The sequence below is a fragment of the Juglans regia genome, chromosome 3, assembly GCF_001411555.2.
Source record: "Juglans regia cultivar Chandler chromosome 3, Walnut 2.0, whole genome shotgun sequence".
NCBI lineage: Eukaryota > Viridiplantae > Streptophyta > Magnoliopsida > Fagales > Juglandaceae > Juglans > Juglans regia.
In genome coordinates, this window is record NC_049903.1 from 32447077 (window position 1) to 32474001 (window position 26925).

The 26925-nt window shown below is 34.2% G+C and overlaps 2 protein-coding genes across 8 annotated transcripts; one reads left to right on the forward strand and one right to left on the reverse strand.

Moving 5' to 3' along the window:
- Positions 1-6358: 6358 nt before the first annotated feature.
- LOC108994927 lies at positions 6359-10073 on the forward strand. 3 transcript variants are annotated; one of them, XM_035688532.1, is made up of 6 exons: positions 6365-6690; positions 6850-6903; positions 7647-7686; positions 7802-7962; positions 8051-8800; positions 9495-10073. In XM_035688532.1, the coding sequence occupies exons 1-6, from the start codon at positions 6490-6492 to the stop codon at positions 9720-9722; spliced, it is 1434 nt and encodes a 477-aa protein (XP_035544425.1). In that variant the 5' UTR covers positions 6365-6489; the 3' UTR covers positions 9723-10073. The 3 variants fall into 3 exon arrangements, with proteins under 3 accessions (XP_035544427.1, XP_035544425.1, XP_035544426.1); XM_035688533.1 differs by having other exon boundaries at positions 9499-10073; XM_035688534.1 differs by lacking the exon at positions 6850-6903 and having other exon boundaries at positions 6359-6690.
- Positions 10074-12691: 2618 nt separating this feature from the next.
- LOC108994920 (RNA polymerase II C-terminal domain phosphatase-like 2) lies at positions 12692-26533 on the reverse strand. Of its 5 annotated transcripts, XR_001996778.2 has the most exons (18): positions 26064-26533; positions 25260-25733; positions 24327-24537; positions 23904-24061; positions 23723-23793; positions 23515-23620; positions 23294-23383; positions 22939-23080; positions 22321-22688; positions 22155-22212; positions 21116-21246; positions 20969-21022; positions 20529-20625; positions 19743-19903; positions 18687-18760; positions 17561-17719; positions 16203-16239; positions 12692-12815 (listed from the first exon to the last, which is right to left on the reverse strand). XR_001996778.2 is itself a non-coding variant. In XM_018970342.2 (16 exons), the coding sequence occupies exons 1-16, from the start codon at positions 26331-26333 to the stop codon at positions 17614-17616; spliced, it is 2571 nt and encodes an 856-aa protein (XP_018825887.1). In that variant the 5' UTR covers positions 26334-26533; the 3' UTR covers positions 17235-17613. The 5 variants fall into 5 exon arrangements, 2 of the variants coding, with proteins under 2 accessions (XP_018825887.1, XP_018825888.1); XR_001996779.2 differs by lacking the exon at positions 16203-16239; XR_001996780.2 differs by lacking the exons at positions 12692-12815; positions 16203-16239 and having other exon boundaries at positions 17235-17719; positions 19501-19903.
- Between the last annotated feature and the right edge of the window lie 392 nt (positions 26534-26925).

Below are 26925 nucleotides of genomic sequence, written 5' to 3' on the forward strand. Positions count from 1 at the left end.
CGTGATGTTGCATTTAATGCTATCGTTATTGTCGGCTGCAGGGGCTTGACCTCGGGGCCGAACACTCCCAGTCACATATAATGCAGTCGATCTTTCAAGAGACAAAATCCCAACCAGTCCACCACTAATTAATGTTTGACGACTGACAAACCTGTCAATTCCTTCTCTCTCCCTCGAATTTTTGGGTTTGTCTAAGCCTTCCCCCACTGGGGATTGCGGGCCCTAGGTGCGGCGGGCTTGGGCCCAACCTAGCTGAGTGCAAAGCCCCTTTCCAAGAGTAATTTTTCTCTTCTTTCTTTCTGGTCCTTAGTGGGACTTTTAGCACTTACGTGAAAATTTCTCTTAGAAATTATGTTGAAACTTATTACATAACCATGTTTGTTGTTGGAGAATGGGTTGCATGTAGAGAATGGGTTGAAGTGAGAATGCGTATAAGAAGTGTTTCCTGTTGTAGAACTACAGTTATAAGAAGTGCTTGCGTGTCCAAAACTACAGATTATTCACATTTGGTATTTTAAGAAGTGCTTGATGTCGGATGGAGCAGGGGGTTGTGCCCTTTTACGAGGACCTAGATTGGTCTGTGTCCTTTTACTCAGACCTATAAAAGAAAGATATGGAAAGGAGATCCCTTTGTTCTTTCCTTGGGTTGCAAATGGGAAGCAAAGCCGTTGGAAAGTTGGTTTATTAGTGTAGAAATCAGTGACAAGGCCTTGCAGGCTCTTCCTTTATTTTCACAAGTCCACTACTTTGCATTACGAGACACATTTTCTTATTTGTTTTAGAAGTAATTTTATAGAGGTTGAAGTTTCATGTAATACATATATGCATGCATATATACATGCTCGTCTACAAGTCGCGTGAAGGTAATAACTTGGAGTTTAATCATAAGAGGTTGGACTTTTGGGCATAAGTAGCTTGAATTAGTAACTTCCAAGTTTATGCGCCTCTTCTTTTGGGTTTATTCCAACTGTGAACTTTGGTTTTGAAAAAAGATCTAAATTTGTAGTTATAGATACTTTCGCGCCATTTGATTTTCTCTCGATTTCTTCTACTGCAATTTTTCTAATTAGTTTATATTCTTTTAGATTTATGTGCAGTTGTTAATTACCGTGGTATAAATGTATATATTGAGAAGCTTGAATAGAGAAAGGAGGTATTTATCTTACAAATTATGCATAAACTTATTTTGCAGATAACCATGTTTGTAGTTTGAGAATGGGTTGTTAGGTATCATACTTCTTTAAGCATTAAGGGAACAAGGCTTTCTGTGCTCAATTTGGGACTTTTAGCACTTGCGTGAAAATTATGTTTTTAGGCCTTGTTCATTTTCACAAAATTTTTCATCTCATTTCATTTTATCTTGTATAATTATTACAATTTTTTTTAATTTTTACACAAAATAAAATAATCAATTCAATTTTTTCAAATTTTAAAATAAAAATAATATTAAAAAACATATTCTAACAATATTTTATTTAACCTTCAACTTTTATCTCAACTCATCTCATCTCATATGCGAAAACAACTCTTGAGCATTCCCTTATGACAAATTATATTTCAAGTGTCACTACAAGAAAAATGGGCTTTTGTGGCCATTTAATTGCGCCGAAAATGTTATTTGTGATCAAAACAGACTCATTTTGACTGTAAATAGTCATTTCGCTGGAATTAAATGACCACAAATAAGCAGTTTTCTTATAGTGTGTTTGTGTGTGTATTTTTCTTTAATGTAAATGGCAAATGACAATAACCTATTTATATGACCTTCGGGAATTCCTGGATTTCATCCTGAGGCACCTAGATTTGCCTCGCAACGGTTGTATTTTGGTCAAGGCATACAATATGCTTGATGATATCAGTTCATGATCTAGTTGAAAATTACTCTCTCACAAATTATGCTGAAACTTATTATATAACCATGTTTGTAGTTTGAGAATGGGTTTTGGGTTTAAGAAGAGATCACACTTTCACTGAAAATGAGGGATATGCACTTTTGTCGTATTGAATCTATTTCAGAACTGGACAGGTCAGGGTTCTTTGGTGGAAGACGAAGAAGGCACAAGAGATTTATAAGTTTTGCATTGTTTGATCAGCTGTTGGCAAGCACAGGAGAGGTAAATTAAACGACGCCCGACCGGCCCGAAGGTATTCTCGTAAAGCATATATGCTAGCTTTACGTAGAGGTGGTATAAACAAGTCCCATAATATATGAAGAGGGAGGGGCAGAGGGCCTTTAATGAGAGAAGTTTCCTCGGTCACTTCAATTTTTTTTTTTTTTCCATTTAAGAGATGCTCCTCATTCTTTCCTTATTCGTTGCTCAACAACTCAAATAGTATATATTGAGACCGCATCTTATACTTTTCCCTTTCTCTTTTTCTCTCTCTCCTAACATAATTGATATTGGTTTCATTAAATTCATCTTCAAAATTTGATGAAAAGTACATGTTTATCATAAATTTAAAACCTCCCTATCCATGGATCATAATCCCACATTAGATTAGTCATTAAATTCATCAAAATAATAATATAATATTATTTTTTAATAATAATATTTTAAATTTTTTCTTTCATATTTTACAATTACACTAACCATATGTTAATTAATAATTTAATTTGATACTTAAATTATTATTTTTCAATTAATTTTTTCCTCAACCTAATTATCCAACAAACACACTTTGGCAACTCTTCTTCTACCCAATAATCATATATACAAATTAAAATCCACAATTTTTATATAGTTTTGTAGTTTTTATTCATTTTTAGATTTAATATATTTATTTGAGACGTAAAAAAACATTAAGTTTATAAAGAGAATAGTTTAAAAAATTACAAATTCATGTGATTTGAGAAACAATATCAATGCATAATTTTCTGTATAATTTTGTTTTTAGCTTCCCGTATCAAAACGACAATGTTGAAGGCCAGTCTCAATACACATTCTTATGCTTTTTACCATTGATTTCTTGTAATTACAATATTCATAGTTTCTTATTTCTTTTTTTTTTCTCTTTTTTTTTTTTTGTTGTGAATATAATTCGCAACAAATAGTCTTTTTTTGAAGTTTATATAAATTATTTTCCACCGGTTAAATTTGTGGAAATAAGTATTTTTCGTGGCAAATAAGTATTTCATGTGATTTATAGTTGTAGCAAATATATTTTATACCACTTGTTTTGGTGGAAAAAGCTCAACTGACAATTATATACCGTCGAAATTAGTTTTCTTCTCTCACGATTCACAATGAAATTTCCCACGACTATAAATAGTTTTTACCACGAAAAAACCCGCTAGAAATAGCTATTATTTTCGACCAATAGAAATTATTTCTGATCAATATAAATCTTTTATCGCCGATTATTTTAGATGAACAACCCATGAGTTGATTTGGTCGGGAATACTTTTTTCCCACCAAATTTGGGGGTTTTTCCACCCAACTACCTCCGCGGCAAAAACTGGTTTTTGTTGTGGTCACTGAAGGGCCCACTACCTAACCCATCCACTCGTTCAACCATGCACGAAGGGCCACAAGCAGGTGGCATGAACTTATATGGCGAGTTTGAACCTGCCACATCTTATGCTCTTGTATATACATAGAAAATAAAATAAAATAAAATGGAAAAGGAGATTGAAAAAAGAGTATGAGGGAGAGTCCTTGATGGCTACATCTTTACTATTATCAAATTGTTATTGAATGCATAACATACGTCCTTATTTATAAGTGAATTGGGTTAGAGAAAGAATGAAAATACAATGAATCAATGATACTAATTATTGAGTTACAAAATAAATTAAATATAGTAAAGAATAAATTATATTACCATGCATACTAGAATATTATGAATATATTTTATAAAAAGTATGATAATATTCTAGCATTCCCCCTCAAACTCAAGATACTGATGAAGACGTCATCTTGAGTTTGTAAATAAGATCACGTTGTTGGCCAGGTGGACGAGACTTGGGGATCTAACTGACGACCCAACAAAAGGTGTCTTTGTGGCGCGTGGCATAAGTGCATGAATGGTAGGCAGAAACAAACTTTTGACGGACGTGTGGTGAATGAAAAATAACACAAAATAACACGTTAATACGAGACTTATCACAAACAACGATCTGTTAAGTGCATATAATAAGAAACTTCTAGAAAACATGTAGTGAACGAAAAAGAACATCAAATATCACGTTAAATATGAGACTTATGACTAACAACGATCTATTACGTATATAGGAAACCTTTGGAGATAGTCAATTTCGAAGGTTTACTTTTTGCGATATATGTTTATAGATCTAGCATATATCCTTCACAAGTAAGCAACCCTAAAGTTGCCCATTGGTCTCCTTTCCTCTTCTTCCTTTTTTTTTTTTCTACTCTCATCTCCTCCTTTTTTTTCTTCTCACTTGCCAGTCTTTTAACTTCAACTAAAGCATGCCATCTAAGGCCAAACCAGTTGGTCAACGTCATATGGCTGGTAGAACATAAAATGTCTCACATATGTTTAGGAAGTCAATTTTAGCACTTATCAAATGAGGAATCATGCATACAAGTACTAGTATATCAAACATGCCGAAGATGTATGTGTGTGCAAATGATGAACAGAGTTCGATTGTGGGCGTTTGATAGAGAGTACATATTGAAATAGTAATGTTACATACAGTCGTAAATTGTGCAAGTATCGTGCAATCACTTTAAAAACGAGTGGAATTCTCTATTAAAAAAATCAAAAACTCTATCTGCAGTCACTTTTGCGAATTCCTTGTGCACTCCATTAATGTAATTGACTGCATCACTTTTTTTTAATATAAAATAATTATTTTAGTCAATCGTATCAGTGAAATGTACAAAAAGTACACAAAAATGACTATATGTAGTAGAACTCTTAAAAAATTAATTTTTTCATGTGAGTTCCGTATTTATTTACTTTTTTTAAAAAAGATTGTGTAGTATTTATACACTCTACGGTTGCATATATCATTTCTCATATTAAACACTCTCACTAGACTTGCTAACAGAGTAAAATAGAATAGGGATATTGTTTCTAAAATTCTCCACGATCACCTTTGCTACGGAAGAATCATTAATTTTCTATTTTCCCGTGAGCCAAGCTCAAGCTTTTTTTCGATTTTTAGACTTGAGGAATTCATTAACTTTCTAAAATTTAGGTAAAACCTCAATTTTTTGGTGGTCAACAAATTATGAAGAGGCCCAAGCCCATTCACATCTAACCGACACTGCCATATGGATCGGGCTTAAGTATCAGGACGGTAGGCGAAAATCTAGGCCCGATTAAAACTCCGGGCCGAGCTTAAGCAGCTTAAAAGCCCTCCCTGGTCCCTGACAATTAAAGGACTCAGGTGGGACACGTGACGTGACAGCGCCAACCTTCATAACGAACAGTTGTGAGTCTTGTGACCCTTATCTTAATTTGTTTTCGTAATTCTTTATAAAGAAAAGATATTTATAACTATTTACATAATTATTTTAATAAATAAATATAATATAATATCTATATAAAAAAATTAAATTTTTATTAATAAATTTTATTATTTTTTAAAGTGATTACGCGACATTTTTATACTTCACGATTGTATATAGAATTATTCTTTTTTTAATTCATCTCATTTAATTTTTTCTCTTATTATTTAATAATTAAAATTTTCTTAAATTCACAATAAAATAAAATAAAAAATTTAAATTTTTTAAATTTTAAAATAAAATAATATTAAAAAATATATTTTAAAAATATTTTATTCCAATTTTTATTTTCATCTCATATTAATCTCTCAAAATAAACAAAGCTTTAATTAGAACATTCTCATTGGATTAGCTAAAAGCTAAATCTAATGAGAATTTAGTTATTAAGTCATAAAATAGCTCATATTGAAATAGCTATATTCTAAATATTTAGAATATAGCTACAGTAATATCTAAAATTATTTTTAAATTTGAAAGTAACTATTCATTCATCAAATCTATTTTATATTCTTTTTTTCTCTCTCCCTTTAATATCAATTATTTCTCTCTCCATTTTAAATGACAATTGAAAAAATATAATTAGAATACAATTACTAATTAATATATAATATTATGAATAGTAAAATATGATAATAAATTCATAATTAAAAAAATTAAAAATTTTTTAAAATTAATGTAATAGTTAAATATTAAATTTATCTTATATTTATTAAAAATATATTTTAATTTTAACTAATCTAATAAGATTACTCTCACACGAAAAGTGAGAGGCCGATTCATCCCATGGTGGTACGTGTCGAAACGCCACGTGGAATCCGGTCCATTCTTTTATTATTTATTGTCATTATTATATATTGGCCCAATAATGACCACCAGAAGTCAGATTAGCTATCGAAGTACAGAAACAAACAAACGAAAGCACAAAAATCCAAACTACTACTTCTCGAAGCAGCTGAGTCGAGCTTCGCTGGGTTGCCGTTGCTGCCACCGAGTTGCTGAAGAGTTTTGAGCGATGAGAACCCTACCGAGTTCAACCTCCAAGATCATCTTTGACAAGTTGGTTGTTCCACCCAAAGAGTGTCTTCTTCTTAGGCCCGAAACTTGTTCCCTGCTGCGGTCGCAGAAAGTTGTCAATTTTGGGTTATTGCATTTGATATCTGTGCGCCACAAGGCCGCACACCCGGTGGTCACTTCTCTCTCCTCGAAAACCCAGGTCTTTTTTGGACAGTTGCTTTCGGTTTTACGAAACAATTTTGTTTTCGTTGTTTCTGAGAAGAAAATGAGGAAGAAAAATGTTATTTTTGAAGTGTTGAGTTAGGTTTGCTATTGAGATAATTGTTAAATCACCGATCCTCCCTGAATGTAAAAGCAGATAGGATTTCTTGGCTGTAAAATATGGAAAAACGTTAAGCTTTCTTTTTCCCAGGTTTGCTTTCCATCTCTCTCTGGTATCAATGAACAGAATATCAGGCTTTTTGTTAAAATCTGTATGTATGTTTGTATATTGCCTATCATAAGATCCTTTCGATCCTTTGCTTTCTCTTATGGTTGCTGGGTTCATATGATCGTGTGCTATTTCTACGTTTTAAGGAATCTTATGAACGGTTTTATAACTCGGAGCTTCTTTTTAGTGTTTTACTTGGCAGCAGGGACTAGTTATCTTATTTGACTCATCTAGCCAGATAGTCTTTGGCATAGTAAATTGGTGGAAACCTTTCAAATGCTTTTTAACAGTGCAGATTGAATGCCATATTGACAAATTTTATTCCATAGGAAGGAATAAAAACCAATTGAATCATCGCAAAACAGAGAGACTGATAATTTGCTTCTTCTTCTTTTTGTTTGTGTCGGCGTGTGTTTGTTTCTTTGGTGATGCTCGTTGATGAAGTAACCGACAAACAAGAAACTGTACTCGCTTGGTTAATAATTTTCTTTAGCATATTCTGTTCTTTTTTGCTCTTTTTCCTCATTCCAAAAAGCTCTTCAGTTAGAAATCGATGAGGAAGACTCAGAAATGGATTCCTTTCGTGGATATTTAAGATTCTCCATTTGCTTTGATCTCTCCAATACTTGAATGGGGGCTAAATGGGGGTTTTCCATCAGAATAAAATATTTTGGGGATTACAAAAAAAATATCAATCTGACTTTTGTATCACATTCTCCCTGCAGGCAGACTTGGAAACTGCAGAAACTCAGAGTCAAGAAACTTGTAATTTATATCCTGTCTTTAGAATTTTCCTACGTTCAAGAATCATGTTACTTCCTATTGCTCTTTAGCATTTTGCCACTATGTTTAGACTCTCAATGCCACCTCTGCTGTGCAGGTCAATCAAAGACTGTTCATGTAAGATTTCAGTTACAGAAACGGTGTATATTTGGTGAGCAATTTCTCGTAGTAGGGGATGATTCTATGTTCGGCCTATGGGACCCTGCAAGTGCAATTCCGTTGAATTGGTCAGATGGTCATATGTGGACTGTTGAGCTGGTGAGTAGAAAAAAGATGAGTGAAAGACTGTAGAAATATATGAATTAAAGACAAATTGATGAAGTACTTTGTCATTGTTTTCAACTAGGATATACCTGCTGGAAAAGCAGTCAAGTTCAAGTTTATACTAAAAGAAATCACTGGGAATATCGTGTGGCAACCTGGTCCCGATCGAATTTTTCAGACATGGGAAACTGAGAATATGGTCACTGTTTGTGAGGATTGGGACAATGCTGAGTTTCAGAAGATAATAGAGGAAGAGCAATTAGCTGACCCAAATGAACACTCAATGGTTGACTCGGAAATGATGATTGTTTCTGAGAACTTCAGTCATCCAAAAGAGGAAGTGGTATCTCATGTGAACCAGGGATCTGCCATTGCATACGGCGATACAGCTCCAGATCAAAAACCAATTATAGAACCACACAAGGAAAAATTCATTGCCGATAACATTACTCTTCCACAAGAGAAGCCCAAAGCTATTGTTGCAGATAATATAAGCTACTCAAATGAGAACCCCAAAGTGAGTGCTAGTAGCAAAATGTTTGGTGCAATAGTTAGTGACCCAAAAGAGGAATCTACAGCTATCCCAAACGAGGTTGCAATAATAGCAGAGGAGCTTCTTGGAAATAATGGCAGTGTTTTGACAGTCGAAAACCCGGGAAGCACACACATTGAAGGAAATCTGATTAATCATGGAGACCCTGTTCTCGTTCCTGGTTTGACTCCATTGTCAAAAGTGCCAAATGAAGAAGCAAGCACAGATGAAAGTGAGAAAACAATTGCATTTGATGCCTCTGTTGGAGCCTATGAAGCTAAGGATGATTTTGTACCAGAGGTAACTGCTTGAAGAGTGTAATCTTTTTTTCTCTTCTCTTCTTCTATATCTACCTAAGCCAAAAATAATACTCCCTTCCCATAAATCACAACGTATTCAGGAGTAGGAGATACACGTTGCTGAAGTTGTATGTTCTTGAAATCTTGCTTTCCATAAAGAGGAACTTCTGAAGATGATAAATGGCAAGGCATCCTTTTTTGTTCTGTCAATATTGAATAATTGCATCTGATGCTTTGTACAAATCAAACTGAAAGGGTCAATCAATTAACAACTTTAGTATTTACTGTATGCAACAAGAGCATCTAAGCTACTCAAAGGACCAAGTTTTCATATTTGCAGATGAAATAGTACTATAATCTGGAATCAAAATTTACTACCTAGAATATTTGTCCAAATTATGCCCCCAAGTGTTCTTCATGCATTCTATCAGATTCAAAAGTTTTGTTTTACAAAGTGCACTCTACTTCAGTTACATGAAAATTGAAAATGGTAATAACCACTCAGCAATCCAGTGCATGCTGCCTTATGTTAGCGATTAGATGTGAGACTGCTTTCCGCTTTACTGCATTTTATTTTAAAGTATGCAACTCTCCCAAGACGGAAATTAATAAGCTGTTCTATTGTGGATGCTATTCTTTGCCATCTTGTCTTTTTTTTTTTCTTTTTCTATGTACTGAAACCTAACCAAATTTAGTTAGTGGAGAAGCAAGAACCAGATGGTGAAGCACCTCAACGAGCACCTTCCAAAATTTTCAATGATGAGGAAGAAAAGCTTGAGACAGAATTTGAACAAAAGCTTCATTTACCAAAAAGAGAAGAGCAGTCTTACTCAGAGCAAATCAATGATGATGTATTGCAAAATGACATGCAATGGGGTCGCAAAACACTGCAGAAGTTTCTAACTAATTTAGGATTACTTTAGGATCAACTTAAAAGAACTTGGGTGAAATCCTTCTGAAAGCAATTCAAGCTTATGACTGTGCTGCTTCATAGTGACCCAATACTCAGGCTAGAAGAATGAGGCATTATTGGTTGTTGATGTTGTTGTTGTATGTACAAATGAGCTTTGTTTCCTCAGCATGATATTGGTTGTAGACTATTGTAAGAGTGTGCTCTGGTTTTGTATTTCTTCTATGGTTAGGATGGTCTTATTCATACCGCTATATCTTTACAGTTTTGCAAATTGAACTGACTATAACTATTTGTTGGGAACCCAAAATTAGTTCTGAATGTCAACATATGTAGCAATGAATATCTGCAAAAGTTCTATGGATGTGATATCTATTAAATATACAATTTTGGAAGCACGAAACTTGGCTTCTGTTTATACACACCATCTTTTTCTCGATGATATTTGATAACCGTCAAACTTTCTAAAAGTTATCAGTCTTGTAATTTCCTAACGCATGCCTTTTGATTTTTTAAACTTCCAAGTTTATTCTATATAGTTTTCTAACCAAAAGAGTCATAAGGGTTATTGAATTAAAAAAAAAAAGGGGGTTATACAACTTATACTACTTGCAAGTTGTTACTGTTGATAGAGTTGTTTTGGCACACCATTAAAAAGGTTCTTATTTTTTTTTTCTCTGCTCATAAAATTGTTACAAGGTTTTTCATCACTAACATATGAACATAAGATAAATGGCAGCTCTGTTAGGCTCAGAGAGAGGCAAACCTCCAGGCGCATCGAGTTGCAGAATGGACAGCAACACCGGCAGTAAGTAGAGGCGTAAAAGGAATTGAGATTCCAGGTCTTGCATTGTAAAATGTGAGAAGAAAACTTCACGGTTTGTGTTTTCAGGACATTTGATTCTTTTTTTCTTTTTTATCTTTTTTTGGATTTAGATGGCAAGGTGAGAGTAAGCTGTGCACGTGCTCCAAAAAGACTTCTTTAGTTTGTTTTTACAGCTCATCACATTTCATCTCATCTAATCATTATTATTTTTTCAAATTTCTACATAAAATAAGATAAATAATTTAACTTTTTCAAATTTCAAAATAAAAATAATATTAAAAATATATATTTTAACAATATTTTATTTAACTTTTAACTTTAATCTCAACTCATCTCATTTCATCTGTGAAAACAAACGAGGTCGATTATAATTTTTTTAAATTTTCATACAAAATAATATATATAATTCAATTCTTTTTAAATTTTAAAATAAAAATAATATTAAAATAATTTATTTAATTTTTAATTTTAATTTCAACGCATGTAATTTCATCTAAAACAAGCAAGCGCTTATATAGACATTTAACCTAGAGACCACGTTACCTTGAAATAAATTTATTATTTTGTTTTGTCAGTAACAAGAAAAAAGAACAACGTAATTAATGTCAAACGGACCTTGTACGTAGGTACGCATCTGCATGCTCACTCACTTTCGAGGTAGGTCGGTCAAGCATGAAATTCGAGGTGTGCCCTTTGCCCCCGGAGACTAAACACTCTAAACTAATATTTAAGGAGAAGCCAAATTCAGGAGGGCCTGCAGCTCCTAATTAATTGCAGCGGTCGGTCGAACATCAAGGCAAAAAGCTTTTTAACCCTAAATCTATCGAGCCCGTGAAGAGATATTAAAAGAGTAAAATTAGAGAGAAGTTATTATAATAATATATTTTTTGTATTTATAATGTTGTTGCTTCTAGTTAATTATTTATAATTTATTTGAAAAGATGTGTAATCTACATGATACCACATCATGTGTATAAAATGAATGCTCTCAATAGTAACTTTTATCTATATTTATTCGTATTAAAATCTTGATGAATTGCTCTATGGGAGTTTTAGGATATTCTCAAATGATATAATATGTCATAAGTTTCTTATTCTAGTTCAGATATGATTCATCTTCACTACTAGTATTAGTTGTTTAACAACTTAATTAAATTCTCTATTTTTTTTTAATAAGTAATAAATAAGTTTCATTGATATGAATGAAAGATAGACATAACCCATGTAAACAGGTAGTATTAAAAAAAAAAACCTAAATATATTCATTGAATTCTCAACTTAATTGAATTCTCTAGTAGCGCTTTCCACTATCCATGCCCCTCTTGTCGCATCTTTTATTGTGAAAGTAATACTATAATCACATTCAAATAGGAAAGTCATCTTCATTGTTGCCTTCTACAATTTTTTTTTGCTTATAGAAAAGTCTTGATCATCGCTTTTTTATTAGATGATTAAATTTTTGGACATGCCAATATTTATCATATTTTAAAGGATTCTAGTTTTTTGCCGAAAGAATTAGCTTTTAAAATTTATTAACAAATGTGAAATTGTTTTAACTATTTTAATTAGGAATAACCAATAGGGCAAATTACGGCTTGATGACAAGGTTAAACGTGTTTTCTTATTTTCCCTTTCAATTCCTCTTGGATAGGAATATCCTATAGAAGGGATTTATCGGAGACCAATAGTGAAATGACACATCAGCTAATTGCCTCATCTAAACTTAAACCTAGTCGCACCATAGCAAACGGCAAAAGAGTAAAATTGACAAAAAATCACTTTGACAAAATCAAAACCAAACACACCTCCACTGCAAGTCATACAACCTCCAATCTCGATGGAGGAGCTCCAGACGACGAACGGCGAAATCATTTATATCATTTTAGTTTCGGATAATTTTTTCCATCTATTTCTTGCATATCCTTTCCTTCCCCCAAATAGATTTTTTCATTCCGTTTCAAATGCACAAATTCTACAAACTCTAACAATCTCTCTCTATCTCTCAATCCCTGTTTTCTTTCCCAAGTACCCTCTTATTTCATCTACTCTCTCTTCTTTCCCACAAAATCTAATTCTTCAAATATTGCAAAAATAATTTCAGAATCCTAAATAATTTCATATATTAACACTGCATATGCAAAGTTATAAGTGTACAATTGAATGATATGTTTTCTTCGTGTTTTTTCACCTCAAGAGAGAGGGCAGACCTGGATTTCTCTAAAATCCTCTTTGTTTGAGTAACGAGGTGAACGAAAACAGAGATGAAGGGCAGGTTGGGAGCTGGGAAGAATACACAGATGAGAGAAGATGATCAGTAGCATTAGAGTGGAACAAGGGAGAAAATACTCGCGCAAAAAACAACTGAATATTTTAATAATGTAAAATAATATATAGCCAGCTGAATCTCCTGGCTAAATTTGGCCAACCGAAATAGTCCACGTCAAAAATACTGTAGATATAGCCAATTCATTATTTTTTATATTTTGAAGGAAATTGCCAAACTTGAGCTAAAATTTAGCTTTAGCCAATCCACTACTAATACTTTTAGAAGTTCACAATTCTGTTGAAAGTAATAAGGATCAGATTTTTGGACCTGACCCCATTAATAAAGATCATTTTGTCAAATGAGGTCTCTATTTTTAATTCTTTCTCTATGCGTGCTAATGATTCTTTGGATTCCTCCATAGCTCTATCAGAGGAAGAAAAGCATTCATCGAAATCAACCCACTCAGATTCTGAAATTGTGGCAGACACTGTTAAGAATAAAGGTAAAAGGATTACCCGTATAAATGGTGTAATCCCTAAGACAAAAACTCAAATAATATGTTGATGAATTGTTTATTTGGAATGTCTTTGGCGTTGTCAACAAAGGTACTATCCGTCACTTGAAACATTTAAGACTTGTCATTTCATCTCTTTGAAAGTTATATGTCATTAGCTCCATATCATTCACCAGGAAAGTCAACAGAAAATTAGGGATGGCATTTTAAGTTTATAATAAGGTTTATAATAAGATAACTGGACCATGAATGGTTCCTTAGCACAGAAACATTTCCATGTTAACAATCTCCATCTTCAATTAAAAGATGTTTATTCCTCTACTTATCGGAATCGGAATACGCTTATGCTCTCTAATTTGGGTGGCATATCTCTAATTCATGAGGTTAATCATTATCCTATCCTTGTTAAATTAGATTGTGATATTAGAGTTTGGAAACATTATCATGATAGTAAATTTTCTTCTAAGTCTACTTGGATCCTTTTTCAGGACCACCTCCCTAACAAGATTTTGGTCTTTGTCTGGAAACTTTGGCAAAATGAAATCCCCCTCGATGATAAAGTTCAAGAATATGGGATTCCCATGACTTTTAAATGCTCTTCTTGTTTTGAGAGCTCTATTGAATCTGCTAACCATATATTTTCAGATTGTTCTCATACGAAGAGCATTTGGCACTATTTCTCTTCTATTTTACTTCATCATTTCTCTTTAGGAAGTTATGGAGCAAGATTCTGATACTACTACCATTACACTACCATTATTGGTAAGATTAAAAAGTGGCTTCGAGAGCTAAATCATTCACTGAAGCATAAAAGCAGTTGTGTCTTATGTCAAACACTTATGTGCTCAATTCTTTGTATATCTCCAAGCTCACTATTTGAAGAAAAAGATCTATCTAGGTCGAGTAGGTTCCGCCTCCCTTGGGTATTCTCAAGCTAAATATTAATAGTGTTTTGAAAGCCAATCCTTGGTCTGCTGGTTATAATTTTTGTAACACCCAAGTTTCTTTATTTGTATAAGATATTTCTCTGTCATAACTAAGGGTAATCAATAAAATAGTGTATCGTCCTCTTCTTTAAAAAAGTAAATTACAAAAACTCATAGCGAAATAATCATAGTATTGATCCCTTATCGTCTTAGCTTTTTATTCTTAGCGAGTAGCCTTTAAGCAGAGGTCTCAACAAGCTTATGGAGTCTAGTCATATACCATTTCTTATGTTGTTCCCCGTGGTTGCACCTCTATCTCTCATGTTATAATTTCTAATCTTGGTGATTACACTCTACTTCACATTTATGTTTTCCACCTCTAATGCATCTACCTTGGGCTCTCTTCACATTTAGGTTTCCACCGTTAGGACTAAGAGGCCTATCTTGTTCAAATGAATCTCTCCTTCTTTATGTTATCGTGTCTGATCTTATTGTGGAAATTGATTCTCTACTTGCTATTAATTGATTAAATAATGATTCCTAACCCCTTAGTTTTGTTCTAATATTTGGGATGACATTCTTTAGTTTAAACATTTTTCCCCTTTTAGTATCAATCAGAGAAAGTAATGTCTTAACTACCAATCGCGCTTTCTTGGGTTCAATGGATAACACAGTTAGTTTCTACTTTCTCCTCCCTTTTTGAATTTACCTAAGCATATCATTAGTCTTTTATTCTATAGATCAAGTATCCCTTGTATCCGGTATTAATTTTAGTTGTTTAATATGATTGTATTTAGCTTGGTTAAGTAATTTATAATTTTATAGGAGTTTGGTTTCAGAATTCCCACTTCTAACCCTCACTTTGCCCTTTATGTAAGGTATTCCTCTACCATAAATAAGGGCATATAAATAAAATTGAAATGCTGTCATCTTTTTTTTTTTTTTTAAATGTCATACTAGTATTAAAAACATCCTAAGATTATAATTACTCGTGACAATTCATTCCTTATACCAAATTTTTTTTTATTAATAGTGACTTCTTAATCAGATTTGACATATTAAATACGAAGTAAAATAACAATATAAACCATTATTTATAATAAAGAAAATTAATATAATAAACCCTACTTCAAATATGAAATTCTTTTAGAAGAATTATTGGCTGCCATCATCAAAGTCTTTATCTTTTTCTCAAGTTTTTTAATGGGGGTAATTATATTACATTCATTATAAGTCGGGGTAACGTTATTATTCTATCCTTTAACTCGGGGTAAATTTAGAAGTGAAATGTCACCATTAATCGTTTTAAGTATAATTGAGATGGAGGGGTAGTTTATGAGAAATTTTTGTAATTTAGATTCTTGGAATTAATGAAAAACCAGCTTTTTATTATTCAAATTTGGCTGTTGCTCAACTCACGTCATATATTCTAATTTGGTCCATTAAACTTAATTTGTTCCTGCAAAAACAAATTCATCGAGTCTTTGCTTTCACCAAAATCAGAAAATCAGCCAAACCTTTGCACCCAGCTTGAACGTTATCTCCATTCAGAGCTATGGGAAATATTAAACATCCACCTATATTTTCCTTGAGAAAATATTTGTAGCAACTGTTTAGTTCAGAAACTCTATGCTCTTCTCGCCACCTTCCGGCCCCCATCCGGCTATTTGGCTGTGCTCTAATCTCTACAATATGCCAGCTATCTTGTATTTGGCGTTCATTCCCATTCTCTTTAATACTTATTTAAATACAAAATGGGAATCCAGTAATAACCAATTTATTGAAATTGGGTGATTCAAGACAAATTTAAATTGAATATTTAAAGGGTTAATAAAAACAATATATATATATATATATACATACACACACACAATGCAATTGGAGCATTTAAACCATGTGTATAAGAGTTCAACTTATGAATTCATTAACTAATTTCAATGAGAATATAATTATAATCTGACCTGAAACTTGCTCGTTTCTTTTTTGCCCTCGAATAACCTTATTTACAAAGAAGATAATACCTTAGCTACAAGTTCATGAAAATATATGGTAATTTCTAATTAATTTAAGTTAAATCAACTAAATCGGTCTTAACCGAATCATTTTTTGGAACCATGATACACGTAAACAAGAAAAAAGGAAGTTCAATGCAAATATATCTCTGGGTAAGGTTTCCTAAAATTCAATGGAGTGATGGGAACCACGAAAGGTCTCTTCTCAATCACTTTCCCAACATTACAGACCCCTACAAATCTAGGGCTTATATTGATCTACCTACACATTAATAGGGTATCCTAGCATCAAGGATAAATATCCTTTATGATTCATGCCCGAACTTAGACAAATCCGAGAAAGAATAGCCACATAAAGTAACTCTTTCAATACTTTTTTATAGGCAAACTCTTATAATATTTATTGAGCATTTGATATTATTTGTAATACTCAATTGAGCAACAATAAATCATAACTTCAAAATTTTAAATCTTTATATGTTTGTGATGCTTTCACATTTTTTTAATTTTAATGTATCACATATATCTTACTGACACCTTGAAGACAAATGTATTATAATTTGTGTATATCATCAATAAAAATATAGAATATTTTTAGCTAGATGATCCTTTTATATAAGAAGCAACATTCTAAAGTCTGGTATCAGGTAGTGTTTTTCAGTTAAAAAGCATCCAAATACACAATTAAAATGATAAATTCATCTGACTTAAAAATTCTCTTATTTAATTTATTTTTCCTGTTCATATCAGTTAAAAAGCCGACGTGTAACCAAGGACATATTTGAACAAATCTATTACTGATACACACTGGAAAAAATATTGAAAGAAACCATGAAATCTTCATGGAAAAATAGAAGTTAACAGAGTGATATAATCAAACATAATGAGTGTATCGCATAATTCAATCTATATTCAGATTTTGTATCATCAGATTTGTTATTTTTATGATAAAGATGTGTTGTATCGTGTGATAGATTCCCATTTAAGATAACACTTCAATTATATATTGTAACACTTGCATTTCTAATACCCCAAAGAAAGGAAATCCAGACAGATCAGCCATCAACGGAACATTGGGGCAACAAAATAATTTCAATTGCGATGTTACTTGGGAAGCCTATATAAAAATAATTCTCCATTGATTTAATATCCACTAAATAAACATGAAAATGTAGGGCGTCACGCAAAAAAAAAAAAAAAATGGAGCCCACCTTTGCAAGCACATTTAATTTCAAGAATTTTTCACCTCGGCATCAGCTAACGCACGGGCAAAAGAGATGCTTGAACTATATAAAATGCATACATACCTTTAGAGCTCAATAACCTTTTGTCCAAAATATGCCCCCCGTCTTATGGTTTCTCATGATATAGGATGCCCATTCTTCTGTTGTCGAAAGGATGGTAGGCTTTGTGGACCACGAAATACCTCGTCCTTTGATCGTTTACTAGAAATAGAAGTCGGCAACCTGGAGGATGGAATAACCAAAATAAAAGAAATCCATAGCACAGCCATATTGGCACTTGAATTAAAGGCATTGTTTAAAGTATGCACTTGAATTATAACACACTCAAGATTGATTACAGCCTCCCTGTTGAACCCAATACAAATGTGCATCTACATTCAAGCAGAGTGAAACAAAATAGAATTGAATAGATAAAAGACGACAATTTCACGAAAACAAAGTTAGTACAAAGGAAGAATATGCAAGTAATGCGATAGCACCTTGGACAAGAACAGGCAGCACCGCCAAAAAGACATGGCAACTCTGGCGAAAGGTTTGCAGGGCGAGATGGACATGACTGTTTAACACTTCAAAGAAACCTACCAACTTTCAAACACCCCTCCATTTTTTTCTTTTACAGGAAGCCTAGAACTTAGAATATATCAACACTTACATGATGCACCCCACATTATGTGCCTTACCAACATCCAGCAAACAAACAATAAAATGTATGCAGGAAAACCATGCTCTATGAAAGTCAAATGATGGGGCGCGAGAGACATTTTACAAATAAGAACCCCAAAAATACAGAATTAATAGTAAAATAAAATAATATTATATTTATAACATCCATAACCAAGCTCCAGACCCTCAAACAACCATCTATTCTGCCCCCTCCTTCCTCTCCAGAGAGCCCATTAATAAGCACGGAGGATCATATTCCACGTAACTGTTTTTTTTTTTTGAGTTAAGACAGAAATCCAACCAAGCAAATCAATCAACATCATTTACAGAAAAATCCATAAAATAATTGCTTGAAATTCAGTCAAAAAAAAATATAGGTAATATTATGAATCAGCAGGAAACTATCCCTTCCTGGATGCTCCACCCCTGGAACACTCAGTAAGAAATGCACCCTCCCACGCCCGTCTCTTTACTCAGGCATAACTTAATATTTAATAAAACAAATAAACCCTTTGTCTTATGATACCTTGGGGAATTGGCACGCTTTTGCACTTGCTGATTTAATACATTAGAAGGACACCCAGGTTCACTTTCACTGGCCTGAAAAGCATTGCCATCAAGTACAGAGGATTAAAGCAGGTCTTCCATGACAAAAACTCTTAAGACTAACTGCACTATACATCAATGGTTTTCGTTCTTCCAAAAAAGAAGTATGTTTAATGTTTGAGGACCATCACTTGGTCTATTGAAAAATTGGCTGATCAGACAAGAGGACACCACACTTAGTGTCCACCTGGACACAAAACAAGTTTCAGAAAGAAGGTGATAAATTTGATTATCAGAATAATACGCAACATGTAAACAATAAATTAATTATTCATAATAATATATGAAATTGAATGATAAAGTATATTACTTTTCGAGTGTTGTATCATTTGATGATGCCATGTGAATCACTCCAGGCATAATTCTAATTGTATTGTGAAGTAGGTTCCATTCATTTTTTATTATCAAAATCATACATTTTCTTCTAAATTAATTTCAGATTCCTGGTTTTCTACATTTCTAAAACTTCTGGTATCTGTAAGCCTATGACCAAGCTAAGTCAATGACCCCACCATCCAAGTCCATAAATCGCAGACCAGTACTTGCACGCAAAACTCAGTAGGATGTCTTTTTCAATTACAGATTAAAAGATTATCATGAATTCATGCAAATACCAAGTGAACAAGATGAATGTTCAATGAAATATTAAGATATAAATATAAAATAGCTGAATTGACTACAAGGGAGTACTTGGATAATGGGTAGAGACTGGGGACTGACCACCAAGCCCTTACCTCTTTATTTAGATATATTGGAGCCTGGGTAAGGCAGCAATAGCAGACATTAAGCCAGCTCACTTCCCTTTCAGTGATTTTAGCTCTCACATCTGGGTGCAATGCAAAATCCAAAAAAGGAGCGGTTTCTCTCCATGTAACCAATACCCCTCATCTGGAAAATTCTTGCCTACATACCCTTTATCCAAGCATCACCTATGTAATCAAATCAAATATGGAAGGGCATCATCAGAAATTCCCACCTCAGAAGTGCTTTCTTTAGGCAACCCATCTTCTCTTAGGGGTTCATCCGCTCCAGGACTGAAGATATCCCATAGAAATCCATTTTCATTCCCAAGAGAAAGCTTGTCAAAATCTGTGTCCACGGCCCCAGTACGAGGTGCAATGTATGCTACATATTTTTCTGCAATTCATGGGGAAAAAATAATAATTCAGAAGCGTAGCATTTATGATGTCATTATCCAATAGCCAGAATCAAATGGCACAAGTGCTGAGAAGGATGTCACTACTCAATATCAAAATCAAATGCAAAAAAATGACATTAACTTCCTTGTACACCAGAATACTGAAAGATTACAAGTTTATTCTACTTCTCTACAAACCAACAAAAAGGAGGCATGCCATATCCCAAAAACACCAACAGTAGGAGACATACAAACACAGCCTTGCTTCTAAAAGAACCAGCTACCCCTCACCTCTCACCCAACACCCAATAAAAAGATACAACATAGATTCTCTCACCAATCAAGCTCCTCTTCTTTATCTCACCAATACATTCACACTCCTTATTCCTTAACTAAAGTATACAAATTTCTACTTATCAAAAAAGAAAGACAGAAATTATGGAACTAAATTATACTTCTTTTGTTAAATGAATGTTTATTGATATCCATAGGCCTAATCTCTACAATTTCTAAGGACACATTTCAGTAAAAGAAATAATTGTTAAGAAAGTATATCTAGTATAAAGTCAAAGGCAGATTAAACCAAGAAAACGACTGCAGAGAATGAAAGGCAGATGGTTTTACCTGCTAAGCTGTGAAGGGCATTTTCGGCAGCTTGTTGTTGAGCATCTTTCCTTGTCTTGCCCATTCCAACCCCTATCTTCTCGCCAGTGAACAAAACCTGCACCAATGGATCAACAACATTGAGTTTTTTCAAGTCCAAATGCTAGACGTAATGTTTCCTTGGACCTACATAAGTTTTAGAAAAATTAAAAAATTAATTTAAAATAAAAAAGGAGGGAGGACACAGATTTTTGCAGCTAACCACGTAGTTGGGACTAAAAGATAGATGAGTTGAGTCGCGTATTTGTGAATGCAAAAACAAGAAATAGAATCTGTTACCATTGCCTACATTTCAACTTGTCACCTTATAATACACATCAATGAAATAATATATATGTATATATACACTTCTTAGTATAGAATCGAAATAAGTTTCAGCAAGGAAACATGGTTTCACTGACCTCAACAGAAAATTGCAAATCCTTACTGGTGCTGACAACAGACCTGAACTCGACCTGCATGGGAGGATAGAATGTGGTGAATAGCAGCAAAAAGGAGAAGAAAAAAGGGAGCAATGTATCCCTGGTAAAGCCAGAATGCATTTGTACCTTGGAGTTGCATCTTCGTCCAATCTCTTGCAGTACTCCAATAGATAAAGGAGAAGGTAGCATGTTTGATTTTCCAGCTTCAGTTTGAATATCTCTGCTAGTAGACACCTGATTTTGAGATCCAGCAACCTCTGCAAGAAACCTCAATCAGCAAATCAACAAAACAAACATGTGTTAACCATTGTAAACAGGGCATCATCCATAATGTTTTATTCAAGCTTGTCGTTTACAGAAAAGGCTATAAAGATTGTAGGGCTCGTTTGGGAAGTGAGATGTTATGAGAATTCTGTGAATAATAGTGAAATGGTTTGAGTTAAGATGTTTTATTAAGTTTTGGAAAATGAGAGAGAAAAAGTTGAATAAAAATATTATAAAGTTAAAATATTGTTAGAATATTATTTTTTAATGTTAGTTTTGTTTTGAGATTTGAAAAAGTAGTTTTATTTTGTGTTTTTTTTTTAAGTTTGGGAAAGCTATAATGATTAGGTAATGATTAGATGAAAAAGTTGAAGATTTGAAATTGAAAAGTATTTGTGTTTTAGTGATGTTTGGAAAGGAAATTATGAGAAGTTTTGAGATGAGATCATCTCACTTCCCCAAACAAGCCCTAAAAGATCAGATCGACCCTCCCGCCCCTCTGATGTCAATGCAGGACAAAATCAAATGCGAAATCATTAAAAAGACAATAGGTTAAATTTCTAAAATATTTAGATAATGCAGCACAGAAGCATAAGTGAAGTTTAAGCATTAAAAACGATGAAATAACAAACAAAAGCAAAATATCGAAAACTGAGAAACCATCCATGAAATAATTCAGTAGTAGCAAACTGGCATGTGAAAAAAGTCCCCAAAAAAGAAAAAGATGGATGGTACATTGAAAAATCTTTATGGTCAAAAGGAAAGATATGCGATGGGTAGTAGCTAAAAAGTAAATTAACGCATGATAAGGTAATATCTTTGGAAGTTTGCATACATCGAGAACCAAAAGTTAACCTTGCTTGATGGACAATGTGAACACATGATTTGCTAGTTCCCATACCTGATGGCAGACTTGCAGGTGGAAGATTTTGTTTTAGCGTATCATAACTAGCACATGCCTACATATAAGCAAGACAAGAGACGTTTTAGAGTGCTCTCCACAGGAAGAAAGATTGTCAAACTAGATATTAATTCTCATATAAGCTTGAGGGATATCCAGAACAAACCTCTTCAACCTTCCCTTGGGATGTTTGTGAAGGTAAAGCAGTAGGAGTAGATCCTGGTGTGCTAGGTGAAAATGGCATTAAATGTGCAGACTGCTTATCAGGTTTTAGCGCATCAGCTTCAGGAACAAATCCCGAAGGTCGACTATTTAAATGCCCTCGACTAATATCATCTTCCATCAACCAGCCACCCTGTGGCTGCATCAATGATCCAGATTGTGTAGGCAATCTTGACAAAAGGGGGGGTTCACCTGAGCTTTGAATCCTCGAATCTAGACCATGCTTCATAGTGAGGAGTCCTCTCTTCATATCATAATCACGATCAGAGGAGATGCAATCTCGTCTAACTGGAGCTCCAAGCAACCCAGGTTCTTCAAGGTAATTGAAAGCATAACATAAGAAGACAAGAAGAAAATATTGTCAATGCTGTATATCAAACTTCAAAAAACATAAATTTATTTATTTTTTATAAGTAATGCCTAGCCCAAGTGCACATGGAGAATACAAGCGGAAACACCTAGATACAAACTAAAGACTAGGAGCTAGGAAATGCCAAAAGAAAATCATTTAGATTTTACTAAGGCAAGTGCATAAATTTATTGGGATAAAGGAAGCAAATACTCTGAGAAGGCATCAGTGTTCTTGAAGATGCAGGGCCAATGGCATTCGGCAAGATTGCAACAGGTGGCTTAGAGGCCTCATGTCTATACTCAGAACTATTTGTCAATGAATGAGTAGCTGAATCATTAGCACATTTCTCGTCCTGGAAAAAAACATAAGGGAATGGAAAATGAAACTAAGTTATCAAACTTCCATTATGCTAGGGTACATAGAGAGCAGCAACAGAGAAGACAGTTTCATAAGAATAGCAACAGCCAATCAAAAACTATACCAAATGATTATTTTGTACTCATATTGCTAACACAAACAAGGATTCAGTGGTAAATACATATCTGCCAATATACTAGAATCCTACCGTTGGGTTTAATCTCCGTTCAACTTCAAGACCGTTCATTCCTTCACTTATGGGAGCATTAGTATTGCCATTTGGTACAAATCCAGCATCCTGACATTCAAAAATATTTTATCATAAAAATTAAAAAGAACAAAAAGGATACTTGTTAACAGCTAACTAAAGCATACAAAGAAAAACGAGTGAGTTTCATCAATGGGTTGAGAATCAGATCAATGAAATACCTCTGATATCATGTAGTTGCTAACATCAGGAGCAGGAGGTAAATTTACCACCTCATCCTCATAAAAGATCTCAGAGATTCTCCGTAATAAATTCTCATCAAATTCTCTGAATGTAATCATTACATATATAAAATTGCAACTGTAAGCCAATTGTCATCAATGAATGGTTAAATAAAATGCTATTAGCTTGCAAGGTAACTGCTCTTACTTGAAAAAGTAACCTCTGACATTGCATGCAACGTTTCTTGCTACACAGAGGACTGGAACAGCATGGGCGGTCTATTAAATCAATAACTCAACCAATCAATCAAATATAACATTTTAAAAGAAAGGAAATTAAAGAACTTCTCTCAATAAATATAGATATTAAAAAAAACATAATTTAGTACCTCTGCTTGAGGAGCATAATAAGGAGTGAATGCTGGAACCATATGAACTCGTGGTTGGTCCTTATCTTCCCAAACCTTCGAACGGTCATCAATTACCATTGCCATCTTTGGATGGCACATGGCATCTTGGAAGACATTTAGCAAAGATTTCCTGGAGCCTACCCAGTCAGAACCAAGGAAGGAATGTCAAATATTGATGTAATGTCTAAAAAGAGGAGACCACCATGAGACAAAGCTGAGAATCTAAAGCAAAACAACTTCATTTAGCAAAATTGTGAAAACAGAAGAACAATGTTCACTAATTAAACATCCCAACATGTATCACAATATATTTTTTGATGGGGAAAAAATGAGAAAAAATACAGGTATCACAAAATATGAAGATTCCAAAAGTAATGTTCTCAAGACGATATCAACACTTGCCTGATTTGACACAGATAACACGGTCCAAAAGTTGCTTTGAATCTATAAGATGTGCCTCCGGGTCAAGAAGCCTCCACATTTCCAGGGCATAATCTCTTTCTGCCATTGTACATACATAAACTTCAAACCGTTTCCTTCCTTTTGCAGTTAAATAACTTCTCAGATCCTCCCACGCAGGTCGTAACCTCACAAGCACACTGGTATCACGATTCTACCAAAGAAAAAAAAAAACAACCAGTCCTTAGGAAAGGAAAATATTACATTTCAGAAAGTATAAAAATAACCATATCAACGTGCCATAAACATATTAAAGGTTGACTTCCTATTAACTTCCTATCCATAACTTCTATATCACTGGATTAGTATTAGTCATACTATAGAGGTTCCCAAGTTTTCCTAATAGCAAAAGGTGTTCTAGCCAAACTAGAAACCTGGCAAACAGAGTGGTGATGGAGACAGCATAAATACAGTAAAAACCACTATGTGCTACCGCAAGAAGCTTGGCCTGTCCAAACTCCCATATCATCCAGCAGATACCATGTAAATGCTTAATTGGACCATGTAAATGCTTATTTGGGTTTCCCAACACATTGTAATACGTAAAAATGATGTCATTACAGCAAAAGCTCTTAACTCCTTGGCTAGCAAAATTTCGTAATGCATAGTGATCTTCTTCTTTTTTTATCAGTAAAAAGAATATTATTAATATTAAATAATGAATAGGGATCTAGTATTGCAATAAGGAAAGCTCCTTTTCTATGCATAGGGATCTTCTTCTTTTCTATAGGTAAATAGAATATTATAAATATTAAATAATGCATAGGGATCTAGTATTGCAATAAGGAAAGCTCCTTTTCTATGAAATATCAATCATCTCGCTAAATGAAAAAAGCATATAGGAACAACCAAATAGAGTGAAAGAGATCATCTTACATCAGGATTGATACGAGTGAGGACAATATTCTTTTCTTGCAATCTAATTACTGGCCGAACAACTCTTTCATGGTTATCAGATAGTGGTGGAACCTCCTCCAATTGAGCATTAAATGGCTTCCCATTATTATCGACCACGGTGTCATTCTCTGTGTACTGCTTCAATAGCGCTCGATCATCTATGTACCGCTTCATTTCGGCAGTCATTACTGACGCACGCAACGAATCATTCTCGCGTACAATCCAACTTCGAATGGCCTCAATTCTATCCTCGAATGACTTCATGGTGTTCGCAACAATGAGCGTCTCGTCGAGATCAAATACGATTGCCAGACAACGTAAATTTAGCATTCCTAAGCTTGCGTCGTACAGACCTGCAGGAACCGCATAGCACCAAAAGCACGGAAACTTCTTCTGCTTACTTGGCATTGCAACCAAGTGAATCTCTTCGTCTCCAATCAATACCACCGCCGTCTATATAATCAAACCAAAAAATTTCCAAAACTCGGTTTAGTTTTCAAAAAGTAATCTAGAACATAGAGCATATATTTATTTGATTTCCAGTACTTACAGTTTCCAGTTTCCAGTTTCCAAAAATGAATAACATAAACTGGATTTAGGTAATCAAAGAGTGATTGTAATAGGTCCATTAAGTAAAGGTTCTAACAAATCAACACTCAGAAATCATATTATTCAAACTTTTACTACATTCTCGGTGACAAAATAACAAAAGGAAATCGTTTTATGAAAAAATTTTCTCAACAGGGAAAGAAAATGGTAAATGAAGCAGATTGAGAGGGGGACCTTGAATTCGTAGAAGCAGGAGGCGTGGAGAGTGATCAGATGGGACTGTTCGACCGGCGAGGACGACTCGAGCTTGCACCGAACGGAAAACGAAGAAATCGTTTGGAGAATTGAGAGCGGAGGGCATCGTTCACTCTGTGGCGATATGTGGTGGATACGAATCTCGTGATTCGGGAACTGGAAATTCTGGTCCTTGACCGGAATAGCGTCCAGCTCTCCCAAGCACAAGTCGCCGTGATATACCACCGATTTAAACCCTAAACGACTCATTTAAATCAACTTCGATAGGTAAACAAACGAGGAAAACAGAAGAAAACGTAAATGTCTGTAAAATGGGAGGAATCGGTGGGAGAATTGAGGGTTGATTTTCTGGTTAACCTCTATTTTTTTGCTGCTTCGTCTCACTCTCAGAGCTCTTCGCTCTCTCTCTCTCTCTCTCTCTCTGCGCCTACGGTTACAAACAAAGCCTTCGTTTGGGAGAAGGGGGTGTTCTCAATTTATAGGAGGCAAAGGTGGGATAAATATATACCAGTTGGTTTTGAACGAATTTACGAAAATACCTACTCGATGCGAACCAATCGGCGTTGGCCAGCGAGGGAAGTAAAGACGGGTGGGTCATGCTCTTCGCGGGGGTAATGGGACACACCTTGCATACGTGGCATCCGAAGAAGGTCAGTGATTTTGAAGAGCCGACTTCGAGCCGTCGGATCTATCGGTGGCTTTGAGTCGTTCGTTTTGACTTAAGTATGTGTAAGTTGCACTTTGAAAATTAAATAAAATAGAGTGAAATTTAAAGGTATTCCCTTCCTTTTAATTTCCAAGGACTGGACCGACATTTCCATTTTTCTCTTTGCTTTCAGAA